This window comes from Panthera leo, chromosome B4 (assembly GCF_018350215.1).
Source record: "Panthera leo isolate Ple1 chromosome B4, P.leo_Ple1_pat1.1, whole genome shotgun sequence".
NCBI classification, from domain to species: Eukaryota; Metazoa; Chordata; class Mammalia; order Carnivora; family Felidae; genus Panthera; species Panthera leo.
This window is the reverse complement of record NC_056685.1, coordinates 20,506,013-20,523,729: the sequence shown is the minus strand read 5'-3', so window position 1 is coordinate 20,523,729 and position 17,717 is coordinate 20,506,013. Positions and strand designations below refer to the sequence as shown.

The 17,717-nt window shown below is 39.8% G+C and overlaps 1 protein-coding gene across 3 annotated transcripts in view; it reads right to left on the bottom strand.

Moving 5' to 3' along the window:
* SPAG6 (sperm associated antigen 6) overlaps positions 1-17,717 on the bottom strand; it is a 65,711-nt gene extending 47,994 nt beyond the window's left edge. For all 3 annotated transcript variants that reach the window (XM_042945085.1, XM_042945086.1, XM_042945087.1), the window contains exons 1-2: positions 17,577-17,717; positions 17,396-17,491 (exon numbers count right to left, since the gene is read on the bottom strand). In XM_042945085.1, the coding sequence (XP_042801019.1) occupies positions 17,396-17,491; positions 17,577-17,601 (121 nt within the window). In that variant the 5' untranslated portion in view covers positions 17,602-17,717. The remainder of the gene's footprint in view (positions 1-17,395; positions 17,492-17,576) is intronic.

The following is a 17,717-nucleotide window of genomic DNA, read 5'->3' as shown; positions in this document are numbered from 1 at the left end:
TTTAATTGTGGTAAAACATACATGATATAAAAATTACCATTTTAACCATTTTTGGTGTGCAATTTAGTGTAATCACCACCACTGTCTAGGAACTCCCAAGCCGTTTTCCACAAAAGCTACACCACTTTCCATTCCCATCAGCAAAGTACAAGGATTCAACTCTTTCTACATCCTTACCTATACTTTTGTTTTTTGTTTTCAAATAATAGCCATCCTAACAGGTGTGAAGTGTGCCTCAGTGCAGTTTTGATTTTCATTTCCCTAGCACTGATGACGGTGAGTGTCTTTTTATGTGCTTAGATTGGTCATTGTACATGTTCTCTGTTGAAATGTCTATTCAAGTCGTGTGCCCGTTTTTAAATTGGGTTGGTTGTAGTTGAATATAACTTGATTTTTTAATAACAAATATGCATGGTTTTCAGTAAAATAAGGCAATACTCTTAAAAAAGAGCTAAATTTGTTAATATATATTTGAGGTTTCATAATAAATACAGTAACAAGGCCAAGAGATATAAAGTGTACGTATGCTTTAGAATAGTTTTAAAAGAAAAAAAAATTAAAAAAAAAAAGAATAGTTTTAAAAGAATCACAATTATGTTTCATGTTATTTTTTTCCTGATGATTCTGGTTATTTCCTTTTTTCCTCCTCCTTGGATATATATATGTGAAGGCAGTGGCTTATTGTCTTTTGAAATATAATTGGAAAATCTATACTGGCTTATTCATCCTAGAGATTTTGAATGAAATCTTAGAGAACTTTGAACTTTTATGTTGAAAAATTAAAGAGTGAATTCATCTATCTGGGCCTATAATATTTAATTTAGTTGTGCTTATTATTATAGTATTTAGCTACTGTACCATAAGTCTCCCCATTTCAGAAATTTTCAGTTTGTAATTTTAGCAGTAAAATATTTTACCCCCTACAGGTATTTCAGCCGCCCATATATTCAAAAGAACTGTTTGCTTTGTGTATTTTCTCCTCCGTCCTTCTACCACATCTGGCCCAGGAAAAATAAAATCAATAAACTGACACACCATTCCTTTCCTTCTATCCCTGTATTTAATATCCAAGTTAGGCTTCTATGCGGATGCCTCTGCTCTATCACTCTTTTCCCATATTCCTTGGTTCAGACAGTAGCACGATGGGACTTTTGAAAAGTTTTACATCTATACACCTATAAAAGTTTAAAATATCTTTGTTTGAATAAGGTCATTTTTGTTAGAGAAAATATTGCCCCAAATTTCTAGTCCTTGAATTGCCTCTTAGTGCTTCATAATCATCAGTCCCCAGGGACATGTTTTTATCCCTTACGCAGCTTAAGCATGGAAACTTCGTTATTCTAATTACAGGTCTGTCCTAAAAACACAGATAGTGATGCAAGAGGAACTAAAGAAGGAGGTAATAAGGGAGGGAGGAAGGAGAAAAGAAGCACATACAACATAAAAAGAAATTTTTCCTTACCTTCCTTTCCATTAGGAATCCATGGTGATTGGTCCTTGGTGAATGAATGCATGAAAATTTAGAACGCATAAATTACAGCAGTTTGAATAATGGCTGCAATATCTGATAAGCAAGGTCTCTAGTGACAGCTAATGACCTCCCTGAGGTCTCTACTGAAGGAGCCAACAGGTACTATCTAATATTAAAAATAATTCACATATTATACTCTAATCTCTATAAAACGATTCTGTCTCCTCTATAAAAGCTGATTAAACGGTGTGAAATGTTTCTAAAATTTATAGGATAAATCTGTACAATCCCTCCCCTCCCAACTTTATCGCTTTGAGTTTCTTTTCTATTTTTCTTGTTCCAGTGCCATACTGTCTAAGCAATTAGACATTGCTTCAATACCTACATTGCAATTCCAGTTATGCGAAAACAACAACAAAGACAACTTTGCTGATTGCCCACAGTCATTGGTTCAAAACATGGACCAGGGTTTACCACCGGCAAGTGCTAGGATTACACATATGAGCAAAGACAGCTCCTCCTCTTAAGGAACTAATAATCTAGGGGAGCACATGGTAAACTAGACTCAAAATAATCACAGCTCTTTTTTTTTTTAATTCCTTTTAACACAACACAGGCCTAATGACTTTGACTTTGCACACCAATTACAGATGTAAACCGGGACGGAAATGTCAGACAAAAAAAAAAAAAATCCCATTCTCTTATTAAATGTATATAATGTATATACATATCTGATGTGCTTTATAAAAATATTTAACATCCCAACTTTGTTCCTTTAAAAACAAGTACCTGCAAACTGGGCCTTTGGGTCCACTGTTAAGCCCTAGTAAAGATTTCTGGTTACCCTAGTTACCTCTCACCTTCTTTGTGTTGCTTTTCAATTTTTAAAAATTTTATTTTTTTATTGTGGTAAAATATACATAACAAAATTGATCATTTTAACCATTCTTAGGTGTACAATTAAGTGTTGATTAAGTACAATTGTGCAACCATCATCACTATCATTTCCAGAACTTTTTATCATCCCCTAACAAACACTCTCTAACTTCCCCTTTCCCCCTACCTCTAGGCTCCTGGTAACCTCTATTCTACTCTCTGTGTCTTATTTGACCTATTTTAGGTATCTCATATAGGTGGAACCATACAATATTTGTCCTTTTCTGTCTGACTTTTTTCACATAGCATAATGCTTTCAAGGTTCGGCCATGTTGTACCACGTTTTGGAATTTCTTTCCTTTTTAAGACTGGATAATATTCCATTGGATGTATAGACCTCATTTCGTTTATCTGTGCATCTGTTGACAGACATTTGGGCTGCTTCCACCTTTTGGTTATTTGAATAATGCTGCTATGAATGTGGATGTACAAGTTTCCATTTGAGTCTCTGCTCTCAATTCTTTTATGTGTGTGTGTGTGTGTAGTGTGTGTTTCTGTACATATACACATATCTATCTATCTATCTATCTAAGTACAGTTGCTAGACCAAGTGGTAACTCTATGTTTAACTTTCTGAGGAACTATCAACTGTTTTCCATGGTAACTTTCTATGCACCATTTTATATTCCTACCAACAAAGAGTTCCAGTTTTCCACATTCTCACCAACACTTGATATTTGTAATTGTTGTTGTTTATAATAACCATCCTAATGGACATGAAATGGTATCTTGCTGTGGTTTGATTTGTATTTCCCAAGTGAATAGTGATGTTGAGCATCTTTTCATGTGCTTATTGTCCACTTGTATGTCTTCTTTGGAGAAATGTAACCTATGTAATCCTTTTGCCCTTGTTTTTTTAGACTTAAAGTGAAATGATTTCTACCATATATACTCTTTACTTTCCAACTTTACTCAAAATTACCATAAGCACAAAATGTTAAACGTTATAAATTTTAAAAAGCTTTAAACATTTAAATCCCAACAGTAATCTAAAACATCTTCCTACATGACCATTTACTATGAAACTGCTGCTATAGTTCATTTAAGTTTTAGAAGTGATTTCTACATGCAATTAACGAATACACAGTAAAGGATTCACCTTAGACTGTCAACGTTTCCATCTGACTGGGGCATTCTGTTTGGGGTCCAATAAGAATGGAGAAGAAGCTTCATGCTTTAGAAATAGGACTCTCTTGCCCTGCTTGTTACATGACTGCTTATGTCGAGCCAGGTAGTTAAAAGTATGTATCTAGAGGGAGATTGTTTGGGTTCAAATCTGGGCTCTGCCATTTCTCAGTCCTCAACAAGGTTACTTAACATCTCTGTGTTTCAGTTTCCTCATGTAAAATGGCGACAAATTCCAGAACTACTTCATAAAGTTGTGAGAATTAAAATGGGTCAAAGATTCTAAAGTGCTAGACAGATTAGTTGGGATAGAATAAACACCAGTAAATGCTTAATAAATAAAAGTGTAAAAGGAATCAATTCCCTATGTTGACCATGTTTTTCATCAACATGTTATTATTATTCATGCATATGACTCATTAATTAATCAATTCCTTTCATTGTGAAGAAATATTTAAAGTTCTGTGGCCCCACAGATTGAGCTTTTCTACTATGTGTTTTAGAATTACTATGGAATGAATAATTATTCACCATTAATTCAAGAAATATCTATTAAGAGAGGTGCCTGGCTGGCTCAGTCGGTTAAGCCTCCAACTTTGGCTCAGGTCATGATCTCCTGATTCATGAGTTCAAGCCCCACATCAGGCTCTCTGCTGACAGCTCAGAGCCTGGAGCCTATTTCAGAATCTGTGTCTCCATCTCTCTCTTCTCCTCCCCCACTCATGCTCTGTCTCTTTCTCTCTCTCTCTGTCAAAAATAAACAAACATTAAAAAAAAAAAAAAAGAACATGCAAGGTATTGAAAACAGAATTGTCCTTGACCTCAAGGAAGCTATACAAGGGTCATGAGAAGTAAACAAATAAAACATTATGATATATGCAACTAAAAAAGAAATAGAGGGGGAGCCTGGGTGGCTCAGTTGGTTAAGCATCTGACCTCGGCTCAGGTCTGATCTCACCGTTCATGAGTTCGAGCCCCACATAGGGCTCTGTGCTGATAGCTGAGAGCCTGGAGCCTGCTTTGGCTTCTGTGTTTCCCTCTCTCTCTCTGATCCTCTCCTGCTCACACTCTGTCTCTCTCTCTCTCTCAAAAATAAATAAACATTAAAAAAAATTTTTTTTAAGAGAAATAGAGGGTGCTCTGCAGAAATATAGTGGAGCATCTAACCCTGGCCTTGAGGAAGGCAGCCCAAGGAAAGGGACATCTACATGGAGGTCTGAAGGCTCTCAGGCAGATCACAGATTATTTGCTGAAATAACTGGAGGGAGTGGGGAAGGGAAGGACTTGGAGAGCTTTCTAACCAGAAGGAACTATATAAATGAAGCTCAGAACCAAGAGAGTTAGGGGGCACTTGGTGGCCCAGTCGGTTAAGCGTCTGACTTCAGCTCAGGTCATGATCTCAATGTTTGTGAGTCTGAGCCCCAAGTCAGACTCTGAGCTAACAGCTCAGAACCTGGAGCCTGCTTTGGATTCTGTATCTCCCTCTCTCTCTGCCTCTCCCCTGCTCTTGCTCTCTCTCAAAAATAAATAAACATTTAAAAAAGAACCAAGAGTTTGATATGTTGACAAAACTTGGAATGCAGTATGACTATAGTACAAGAGGGAGCAAAAAAAGGGTTGGGAAAAGAGGCCTAAGAGATTAACAGAGACAAAAGTACTTAAGAGCCCAATCAACTATTTTAACTGTTTTGAATTTAATCTGAACATTAGCGTCAGTGTTTTTGTACTTTGTAACCAAGGATCACCAATCACACTGGGGAGAATGGATGAAAGGAGACAAGATGGGAGGCAGGAAGACCACTTAGGAAGCTACTGTATGAGTCTAGGCCAGATGTGAAGACAGCCTGAAGAATACTAATGGCAAAGGGAGAGAGAAAAGTGACTATCTAAAGAGATATCATCTAATATCTAATATCTAAAGAGATATTAACCAGACAGATTATTGTGAAGAAGAGGGAGGAGTCAGTGATACTTCCAAGTTTCTGGCTTGGACAAAGGATGCATGATTGTCTCAGACTGTTGAAGAGGCCATGATAAATTCATACTGGCCTGAAACGTTGCGTGGGAGGGCTGATCTGGCAAGAGACAAAGCTGGAAAACTTGATTGGGGCCAGGTCAAATTTGGCTGTAGATCAAAATAAGATTTTGCGATGTTATTCTAAGTGAAATGGAAGGCCATGGGGAGCTTATTGTTTATACCACTTACTCTCAGGGAAGCAAATAAATGAGAATGAAGACATTGAATAATTCCAAGGTCTAACATGGATGGCTGGGCAGGCTGTGTACTGCACAAATCCAGGGGATGCCAGTCACATAAATCATGATATAAAAGGCACTTCTAAAGTTGTGCAAAGCGCAGCAGCCATCCTTGATGGAGCATGTTCCATGGTTCTCTCATTTGTTTTATGTGAATAAATGTCTTATCTTCTCAATAAAACAATAAACATCTCTAGAGCAGTTTGTTTTCCTTTTTTAGGATTTCCACAATCAGATTTTTAAATGCCATACACCAAGAGCTCTTATTTTATTAATTTCTTTACATCCAAGTTAGTTAGCTTATAGTGCAACAATGATTTCAGGAGTAGATTCCTTAATGCCCTTGCCCATTTAGCCCATCCCCCCTCCCACACCCCCTCCAGCAACCCTCTGTTTGTTCTTCATATTCAAGAGTCGCAGAGTTGGTTTTATACTTCTTTTCTATTTATCAAATTACCTGGCACAGGTCTGAATATACAACTAACTCTTATTGAAGCGCTTGTGATCTTGACTCTACTGCGATTTTACTATACTAAGCACTACCTACTCTATCACAGAGTAAGTCTAATTACACTTGCTGATTTCAGCAATTTTACATGTTTTTACTTCTGCAAGTTATTACACGTACATGACTATATTTTCACTCAAGCAATTTCCATCACACTGATGCATTTGATAACATGTTCTCATTTTCCTTCACTGGTCATTTTTTACTTGAAAATATCGAAGTGTTCCTCCCTTGATTTTTTTTTTTTTTTTTTTTTTTTTAGAGCTAAGAATTTTCAGGCCTTGATTTGGTTTCTCCCAGTCTCTGTGATTATATACCACTGACTACTATTCCTTCATTTGGTTAAGAAATCATAAAATTTCAGGGGCGCCTGGGTGGCTCAGTCAGTTAAGCGTCACACTTTGGCTCAGGTCATGATCTCACAGTTTGTGGGTTTGAGTCCCACATGAGGCTCTCTGCTGTCAGCACGGAGCCCACTTTGGATCCTCCGTCCCCTTTTCTCTCTGCCCCTCCTCGCTTACACTCTCCCTCTCTCAAAAAAATAAACATTTAAAAAAGAAATCATAAGTTTCGGTACCATATCTCTTTGCCCTGCTTTCTGCGAAATACTTCTTTGCGGCTACAACTATAAAATCAATTATGATTTTAAATGTTATATCCCTTACAACACACAGAGAGTCCTGTAATTTATTTAAAGAGTCAGAATGAATTGTGAAATGTATGGATGGTCTTTTTGCACAGAATTCACCTGTAATGATAAGTAATTCAAGAAAAATCTATGTTCTTCTTTTTATTTATTTATTTTTTTTAATTTTTTTTTCAACGTTTTTTATTTATTTTTTTGGGACAGAGAGAGACAGAGCATGAACGGGGGAGGGTCAGAGAGAGAGGGAGACACAGAATCGGAAACAGGCTCCAGGCTCCGAGCCATCAGCCCAGAGCCTGACGCGGGGCTCGAACTCACGGACCGCGAGATCGTGACCTGGCTGAAGTCGGACGCTCAACCGACTGCGCCACCCAGGCGCCCCTATGTTCTTCTTTTTAACGTACTCTCATAACTATAGTATCCTCTGAATTTTGTTTGGTGAGTCACTGTTAATTCAGGTGTTTGTGAGTGAAGGGCTCCCACATCCGGTATGTCATTAAGTGGGGAGGGGTGAGAAGAAGCTGGGACCAAGACCACTGACTCCCACAGGCAGCTAGCAGCTCTTCTAAGAGGGCACAAAGCACACTTTACCATGTACCAGGGACTCCCGTAAGAAATTTACAAATATTAACCCATGGGGCGCCCGGGTGGCTCAGTTGGTTAAGCGTCCGACTTCGGCTCAGGTCATGATCTCATGGTTTGTGAGTTCGAGCTCCATGTCGGGCTCTGTGCTGACAGCTCAGGGCCTGGAGCCTGCTTCGGATTCTGTGTCTTCCTCTCTGCCTCTCCTCTGCTCATTCTCTCTCAAAAATGAATAAGTTTTTGGGGCGCCTGGGTGGCGCAGTCGGTTAAGCGTCCGACTTCAGCCAGGTCACGATCTCGCGGTCCGTGAGTTCGAGCCCCGCGTCAGGCTCTGGGCTGATGGCTCGGAGCCTGGAGCCTGTTTCCGATTCTGTGTCTCCCTCTCTCTCTGCGCCTCCCCCGTTCATGCTCTGTCTCTCTCTGTCCCAAAAATAAAAAAAAAAAAAAAAAAAAAAAAATGAATAAGTTTTTAAAAAATTAAAAAAATATATTAACCCATCAGTCATTATTACAATTCTATGAGACTTGATATATACTATTTTATAGCTCTAGTGTCTATGCTCTCCTGTTTCTCCTCCCCAATATCAATCACAGCCCATTTGCCAATGAAAACTGACCTATATGTGCATACCAAAGGGTATAATCTGTTGCGTTCATTCTACCATTAACACATCTGTAGCTCTCTTCCCTGACGACTATATTAAACCAAGATTTCATTCATTCTTCCAGTGCCAACTCTTCGACTCTTAACTGGGTCATGGCCACCACTGTCTATATGAGAGATCTGAACTGAGTAAGTACACAGAGCATAAAAGTTATGGCAAGTTCAATTCATAATACGTGAGATAAAATGATTGGAATTAGAGGGTTTATAATTACATGAAAAAATATCAAATGGGCTTTTAATAGAGTTTTCTTTTTTTTTTTTAATTTTTTTTTTAACGTTTATTTATTTTTGAGACAGGGAGAGACAGAGCATGAACGGGGGAAGGTCAGAGAGAGGGAGACACAGAATCTGAGCTGTCAGCACAGAGCCCGACGCGGGGCTTGAACTCACGGACGGCGAGATCATGACCTGAGCCGAAGTCGGCCGTTTAACCGACTGAGCCACCCAGGCGCCCCATATAGTTTTCCAATGAACATGCGAATTCCATGTATCCAAACCTCTATTTTCAGCTAAGCTCACTCTCTTGAGTCCCAGAGCCATATATATCCAAATTGCTGACTACAGGCATGGACACATAGATATCCCTGACACTTCAACTTCACCACTATTACAGAAATCACCATTTCCTTCTGCTTTTTATATCCCTTCTCCGTTAAGGAATGGCAACCAGAAGACTGTGAGTCACCTTGAACTCCTCTCCCTCCGGACCTGCCCCTGCCCCTCCTACGAAGTCACAAATCCTACAGATCTGTCATGCAGCATGAGTGCTAAAGCAAAAATAGGCACATGGTCTTCCTGATCCTGTTTTAATCCCCTCCAGTCTGCTCTCCACACTGCTGTGAAAATCATCTCTCTAAAACCCCAAATTGGGGTGTCTGATGGCTCCGTCAGTTAAGCTTCCGACTACGGCTCAGGTCATGATCTCGCGGTCTGTGAATTCGAGCCCCGCACGGGACTCTGTGCTGACAGCTCAGAGCCTGGAGTCTGCTTCAGATTCTGTGTCTCCCTCTCTCTCTGCCCCTCCGTCACTCACACTCTCTCTCTCTCTCTCTCTCTCTCAAAAATAAACATTAAAAAAATGTTTTTAAATAAATAAAAATTTTAAAAACACACACACACAAAATGGATCCCTTTGTTCCTCTAATGAAAGCCCTTCAGTGGCTTGCTACCAATTTCAGGATAAATCCAAACTTTGGATGAGGTCCTTTATAATTAGGCCTGTTTTCCTCTGCAGCCACGGACTTTCCTCTCCCGGCCGTATTATCTCAAGAAGCTCCTGCCAGATCTAAACATTTGTCTTTTCCATCAAGTACCACCTTTTCTCTTGCCTCTGTGCCTTTGCACATAACATTCCCTCTACCTGAGCACAGTTTTCCTCTCTCCCATCTTCATCTGGCTGTCCTAGGAAACTCAGCTGGATAATATCTCCTTCTAGAAGTCTTCCATGAAAGCACCCTTCATTTCAAAAGCTTGAGTTAGATACCCTTCATAGGTGCTCCGTATGTCTATATATTGGACACTTATCAAATAGCATTTATATATCTCTCCTGTAGCAAATAAGCTCCTTAAAAGTATCGTCTCTGCCTTCTATTTTTGCATGGCAAGCATCTAAGCATGCACCTGGCCCTTGCATACTCAATAAATGTTGAACGATGAATGAACAAGCTGCAAAATTTAATGTGCAACTTTCTCTTTTTAGGCCAATTTTAGTTAAAAGAAAAACAAAATAAGCTTCTGTTTGGAGTCACTTTTTAAAAGGTTTAGAGATAAATAGTGGTGATGGCTGCATAACATTAGGAATGTAATTAATGTCGCTGAATTGTGTGGTTCAAATGGCAAATTGTGCTATATTTTACCACAGTTTTTAAAAATTAACAATGTCCCGGAGTGCCTGGCTGGCTCAGTCAAAAGAGCAAACAACTCTTGATCTCAAGGTTGTGAGTTCAAGCCCCATGGTGAGTATAGAGATTAAATAAAAAACATTTTTAAAAATTAACAATGTACCAAAACCCACTGAATTTTACACTTATATGGGTGAATTGTATGGTATGTAAATTGTACCTCAAGTGATTTTTAGAAACTATTTTTAAAATGAAAAAAATGGATTCTAAAATATATGGATAAGCATATAGTTTTTTTTAAGTTTATTTATTTATTTAGACAGAGAAAGTGTGTGCATGTCAGCAAGGGAGGGGCAGAGAGAGAGGGAGAAAGAGAATCCTAAGCAGATTCTGTACTGTTAGAGCAGAGCCTGAGATGGGGCTCAAACCTACAAATTGTGAGATCATGACCTAAGCCGAAATCAAGTTGGATGCTCAACCGACTGAGCCATCCAGGAGCCCCATGTTCATAGTTTGTTTTTGAAATATATGGGTTATTCAAACTGTTCCCTCACCCCGCATCACCCCATATAGATATAATTCTATTTTAATTTGAAAGTCTTCTGGAGTGCTGCATACACTAGGTTAGTCTTGTCTTCTTTCGTCAATGTGTTTCCTCTTTTATTTTTTTATTTATTTATTTTTTTAATTTATTTTTGGGACAGAGAGAGACAGAGCATGAACGGGGGAGGGGCAGAGAGAGAGGGAGACACAGAATCGGAAACAGGCTCCAGGCTCCGAGCCATCAGCCCAGAGCCTGACGCAGGGCTCGAACTCACAGACCGCGAGATTGTGACCTGGCTGAAGTCGGACGCTTAACCGACTGCGCCACCCAGGCGCCCCATGTGTTTCCTCTTTTAAACTGGTACCTTTGATACCCACTTGCCTGCAGAAAATTGGAATGTCCATCAATGGGGTCAGTAGAGAGTAAATAGGTTATAAAAGAATTGTCTGTTCCAAGAGGTGTCAGGGGTAATATTTGGAGAGGGCTCTTTGGAAGGTAATCAGCTCAGAAGTCTATCTTTAGATAAACTGTTGTATTTTATTCGTGCTCCACTTACTTGAAAATTTTTTGAGATAGTTTACTGTAAAAGATACAGGTACAAAGATAACGATGAAGAGGCATGTAGGAGAGAGGTGGGGACTATTTGTCAGAAATATAGGGTATAATAGCTGCTGCAGCTGAACTCTAAATATATCACTGAGTTTCCTGGCAGCAAAGGTAAAACTGGAACTACTTTGTAAAATGAGGCAGGAACAAATTTTTTTTTTCCTGAAATTTCCTACGTAGGCCTAGCTTGACGCATAATAGTTAATAAACATTGGTTGAATAAAAGAGTGTATCTTTACATTAAAAAAAAAAAACCTTTAACAACAAAATGGACAATGTCTTCAGTGGGATTTAGATTTAAAGAGGCTATGGGGAACTCTAAGTATCTGTTTTTAAATAAGCCCTCAAAAAAAAAAAAAAAAAGGCATACTATTAGAATAATTCTACAAAGACATTTCTATGGAAAACCAATGTAAGCTACTCTATGGATATAAATTAGTGGTGATTCTAATGACACAGAGATAGAACTTAGAATATACAGAAAAGTGGACAGAGATAATTTCCTCTGAAGACACATGCACACATACATAATTCACCTGGACGTAGAACCTGAATAAGTAGTAACTTTAAAAATGAGGCGCCCTTACGACAGAAAATGGGGTATGTGGCAAAACCAAGATTTCACCTGAAAATTAGGGAAGTCTGACACGTTCAGAGGAGCCGTTCCCACCCACCGCAATGCAAGACCAAATTTTTCTCAAGGTGTGGCCCTGGGTTTCTCCTAGAGCCAGTTCATCTCAGTAGAAACCCCGAAGATCTGACCTCAATGAACATAGAGTAAAAGTCCTTCACACAAAGCATGGCCAAATAAAAAAAACAAAGGCAAGCGTTAAATACATGCTCACATTGACCAGCCGACAAGTACCAAGTGCCTGCCTCTTCCAGTGCTCTACCTCCTGTGTTGTCCGAAGGCCCAGGGGAGCAGGCAGGCCAAGGCGGCCAACCACCTCGGGCTCTGGTGAAGTCTTTCCTTTGCGCTCTCCCTCTCCCCGATCCCAGCAGGGACTCACTCCGTCTAACAGCTCTCCGAAGTGCTATCTCGGTTTGCAACCTCCAGTGGATTACTCACTTTTCCTGGGGTGCTTTTTAAGAGCTTCTGGCTTGATAAGGCTTCCCTTAGAAGCCCAAGGAAGCCGAAAGCTCCTCTAGCATTCTGAGTCCAGCATAAGCCCTAAATCCAACTCCCACTCCCTCAGACTTCTAGCTACTTCTAGCTACTTCTCAATTAAAGTTACTCCTCTGCATCTGGCCTCCAGTCAAGCTCCCATAATGGTCTTCTAGGAGACCTCAAAGCCAATTACACACAATTACTAGACAGCCATTGGTACCCAAAGGCCTAAACAGATGACTTGTTTTAACGGTGGTTAGGAACTCCTAGAACCAGCCAGAAATAGCTAATACCTACAAGGTACGCAGAAAGAGTGCAATGTCAGGCAACAATTAAGAAACATGTACTAGTCTCAGTTTGGCCAGGACTGACTTTGTCTGTGATGAAGGCAATTATCCGACCATTTGGGGGCTTAAGGATCCACACTCAAGAGTCGTACTCTACCTACCTGACCTGTTATAACAACAAACCTTTAAAGAGATGTGAAAACACTTAGAAAAATAATTATTCCTTCTTTCATTCTATTTAAATATGTTGAACCTCTGCTCCACGCTCAGTATTATGCTAGGCATGGAATTTACATTTTGTGGAGAGAACAGAAACTAAATCTATCGTGATGAGTATCATTAAAGAGAAATATTAGGAGCAAGGAAAGCATAAATCAAGAGACTTAACTTACTGTGAGGGCTCAAGGAAGGTTTCCCCGAGGAATCAACATCTAAACAGAGCCATGAAGAATGAGCAGAAATTAATTAGGCAAAGAAGTACAGGAAAAGTTCTAGTCAGAGGAGCAAAAGCCATGAAAAAACATTGAAATGTAAAGAGGAGTTAGGAAATATTTAAATAACTTTTCAAAAACATTGATTTGTCACATAAAATTTGCCCACACAAACTTGCCATTTCTAAGCATTTCTAAGCCCCGCTCTTATAGGATCATCCATAGCCTGGATTTTTTTTTTTTTTTTAATCATCCAGTTTTTCCTAAGAAAACTATGAGATCCTAGCCCTGGTTATATTATTTTCTACTTATGTACCAGTGGTTAGATAACAAAGCAGATAAATGTCCATGAAGGAACAAGGGTTTGGAACACAGAATAAAATTTGGAATAATCTTGTTTTTAGGATATTATTGCGTATTATTAACACATAGTATTAAGTGTACACAAGTTCAGAATTTTTATAGTTCCTGAAATGTTTTCCACTTAAGCAAACAAACAAAACACCAAAAACCACTATCCCTATCCTTTAAGAAAAGATCAGTGCTTTAATTATCCTGCATTCACATTTCTAAGACTCCTTTTATATTCATGAAATTTAAATAGCATGATTAGTTAAGGGGTTTTGTTTTGTTTTTTTCTTTTTGTTTTTTGTTTTTGAAGTTGCTCTACTCATTATCTTTTCAGTTTCAATATCCTTTGGAACAGAGAATCATGGTACTTGTACCTACCAGGCTGTTTTAAACACATTACAAATGCTTACTACAGGCTTTTCCTTCTCAGCAAATTGAGATGCTAAATCATTAATCTGAACATTTTCACCTGGCCCCAGACACAGGACATTTAAAATCATTTTGTGTCAACACATAAGACTTATTTCCTTGAATTCTAAACCCATCAAATTGCCTAAATTTGCAAATTAGCTTCAGGCAGATGCCTGTTTAAAGTGTCAAGCAGTTCTCCATTCCTGCTCTGCTGAAAACGGGCATAACTCCTGATTAGGAATGTTTATTGTTTTGCAATAGGTTACATGTTAAATATTACAAAGTATTACTTTAAACTTTACCCCCAATTTTTCTTACATAAATCCCTGCTTCAGAAATAGTTCACATAGCTAAGCAGGTTAAAAAGAATTTTTGGGGGAGTTTGTATATTAGCTTACCATGAAAGACAGAATTTCTAAGCAACCTAAGAGTGGCCTGATATTCCCAAATGCCACAAAACGTGTTTCTTATATTTTGCAACTAAACAATCACCTCCATTTGCTGAAATTCAACAACTGGTAGAAGTAACAGTGTATTATCTCTACTATCCACAATGTGTTACATGTGTTACTGCTTATTCAAGATGGGGGGGAAGTATCAAAATTCATTTTTAAATAGCCGTACAGATGTATTATTGGTTCTAAGTACAGAGTTGGCGGGTGCATAAAGAGATTTTATAACAAACATTAAACTTTGTAATGTTTTCACCTATGTTTCTGATTTAGAAGGAACAAAATCTCAGTAAGGAAAAAGTAACTCTAGGTTATAGACACATTGTATACCATTTTTTCTAGCAACAATTTTGTTTAGAAATCAAAATCATTTTTTGTCCAAATACTCTGAAGATGACACCTTGCAGCCCTTTGCTTTAGTAATTAACTTGGGACATAATATTCTTATTAGCACATCAGAGATGTAATGAAAAAGATCAGAGATTTAAATGAAACAAAACTCCATTGAAAGTTTTTACCTTTAAAGTTCCTTCCACAGTGAATGAATTCAAAAATTCTCAACAAGTGAACTAATACTGATTTATCGTGATGTCTATATGGGAAATATTTTTCACCTTATCTTGGATCCATGATATGTATTTAGTAAAGCAGTTCATTAAAGGAGAAAAGTGAGAAGACAAAAGAAAACAAAACCCTCTCAGGTATGCAGAGAGTATGTGAAAGTCAGGAATAAAATGCTTTGGTATTTTATTCTACCAAAATGAAGTCACTTGACTGGAAAAAAAAAAAAAAAAAGAAAGCTTGGCAAGTGATGCATATATATTGTGGCTCTTTCGAAAGTATTTTAAAATCCATGTTGATTTTTTTTAAAAGAACAAACCATTCGAATGGTTTATAGACCAGTAAGTGCTCATAACAAAGCTTACAGATTATGATTATTTTAATTAAAAGAATAAATACATTGGAATATCCATTAGCTGTCTTAATGTAAAATTATTAAAGGAGTGCTTAAGTTGAATCTACGTAACATGAAATATGTTAAAAATATTTTTCCTCAAGAAAAACAATCTTAGCATTCTATCAACATTGCAGACAACTTCAAAACACTGTTATATTCCTTTTGTATTCCATTCCTTCATAAGCCAGACCATGAGTGGAAATAGGTGGCTATTTAAGATGTCATATCTAAGTCACTTATACTTTGATGATCACTTAGCCTAATGATTAAATTCCATAACATATTCTACATTGTACACATACAGGAAGAGAAAACCTGCCACTGTTATACTAAAATGTGATGCTCTGTATCTTAAGTGTTATTTATACCCCTGTATTTCATTATCAAATTTTTAAAATAATGCCAATCATTTTCCCTTTCAAAAAATGTTTTAGTTTAGCTAAAATATAGTATACACATAGTTCAGAAATTACATATGTGTAAAAAGTAAGTGCCCATTCACAAAAGCAACTGAGTAGGACTGAGAGGGGGGAAAAACTAAAACTTAAGTGCATTTAAAAATATAATATGCTCTTATAAACTTATATTAGTCACTATATATGACATACTGTGTCCAACACTGCTGTGGGTACTTTGAGGAGTACATACTCTTGCTCATAAGCACATACACACACACACACACACACACACACACACACACACGCAGAAGACAATCCACATGAAACAAACACAGAACAAAAGATTACCAACTTTGACATTTTCAAAAGGAGAACAGATTGGTGGTTGTCCAGGGTTAGGGACAAGAAGAACGTGGGTGTGGTTCTAAAAGGGCAAAAAAAAGTGATCCTGGCAGTAAGAAAGTGTTCTCTATCTGGATGGATACACACGGGATAAAACTGTATAGAACTAAACGCACACACACAGACACACACACACACACACACACACACACAAATAAGTACAAGCAAAACTGGGAAAAACCGAATAAAACTGATGGACTTTTGTCAGTGCCAACTGTCTACCATACACACTTTTGAGGCACAGGGGAGCTCTATTATTTCTTACAACTGCATGTAAATCCACAATTATCCCAAAACAAAGAGTTTTAAAACATGATTATCAAATACACTTTCTCTATTCCAAATACAACCCCTCCCCCTCCAAAAACATACACGGAATAAACACCCAAATCCCTCTCAGTGACAGAAGAAACTGCCGTCTAGGTACAACAGTCATTCCCCTCAAAGAAGCCAGAGTAAACGTTATGTCTCAACATTCTTGCCTTGTCAATGCGTTCTTAAAGTTCTTTTAACTCCGTGTTCATTTGAATGAGTTTTAAAGATCACGTCCTATACATTGAACGCTTCTTACAACACAGTAGCGATCAAATGCTACCTTAGTTTGAGTTCAGATGGTGGTGGAATCGTCCTTAAGCCTCCATTATCTTCTCCATCTGCTTATGTTAATTGATAAGCAAACCTCCCTCTCCCCCCCTCCCCCTTCCTCTTTCTAGAGGTTGCCTGAGCTCGGGCTGGGGGGGGGGGGGCGGTGAAATGACAGCACCACAAGGACCTCTCAAAGCTAACACTCTGCCTACTTGGAATGTCTTGGAAATTATTCAAGCAAACCTCTGCTCTGTCACTAATGCAAGACGAGAAATAATGTGTCCACGGCTCTGGAATTCCTTTGGTGTGAGGAAGTCGAAGGTGATCAAAGGCAGGGTGACAGGCAACAGCACCCGCCTAAAATGGGTCTGATTAAGGCGGATTCCCATTCGTGTAAAATGACTTCCAGGCAGTTCGTACGGCCTTGACTTTCAGCCTGACACTTGCCTGGTTGTGAGAAAGATGCAAGGGGGGGACGCCGGGCCCCTCTCGCGCCCGTCTGGAGGCTCTGCCCTCTCGGCCTCACACCCAGAAAGACCCGCTCAAGAGAACGAATCCCTCCAGCTACAGCGTCCGCGGTGGGCTGTTGGAACTTAGGGACGCCGCCCTCCCGTCCCCACCCTGCTCCTGTCCCAAAGCTCAGCCGGCAGGGGAGCGGGGCGACGGGGGAGCCCGGGGTTGAGGCAGGCGGCCGGGGACACTGGCCGACAAGGGCCCCGGGATCCGGGGTGAGGGGAGGGAGGCCAGGGGACACCGCGGGGACCAGGACCTCGAGGTGCAGGGGCGAGGCCGGGGGCGCGGAGCGACGCGCGGTCAGGGTGCGGGCTCACCCGCGTTCTGCAGGGTCTCGATGTTTTGGGGTCTGGTCGCCAGCTCCGCCACCATCTGCACGAACTGGATCCGGGCTTTCTGGTACTGCTCGAACACTGCGGGGGTGGGGGGAGAGACACGGTGCAGCCGCCGTCCCCGCCGTCCCCGCCGCCAGCCCCGTCGGGGCGCCCCGGGCCCTACCTTGCAACACCTGCCTCTGACTCATGGCGACAAGCCCGGCGGCGACGCGGCCGGTCCGCGCCCGGCCTGCGAGGACGCCGAGGGGGCGACCGCCGCGACGCCTCGGCCTCCGACGGGAGCCGGGTCTCTCTGTGTACCCGC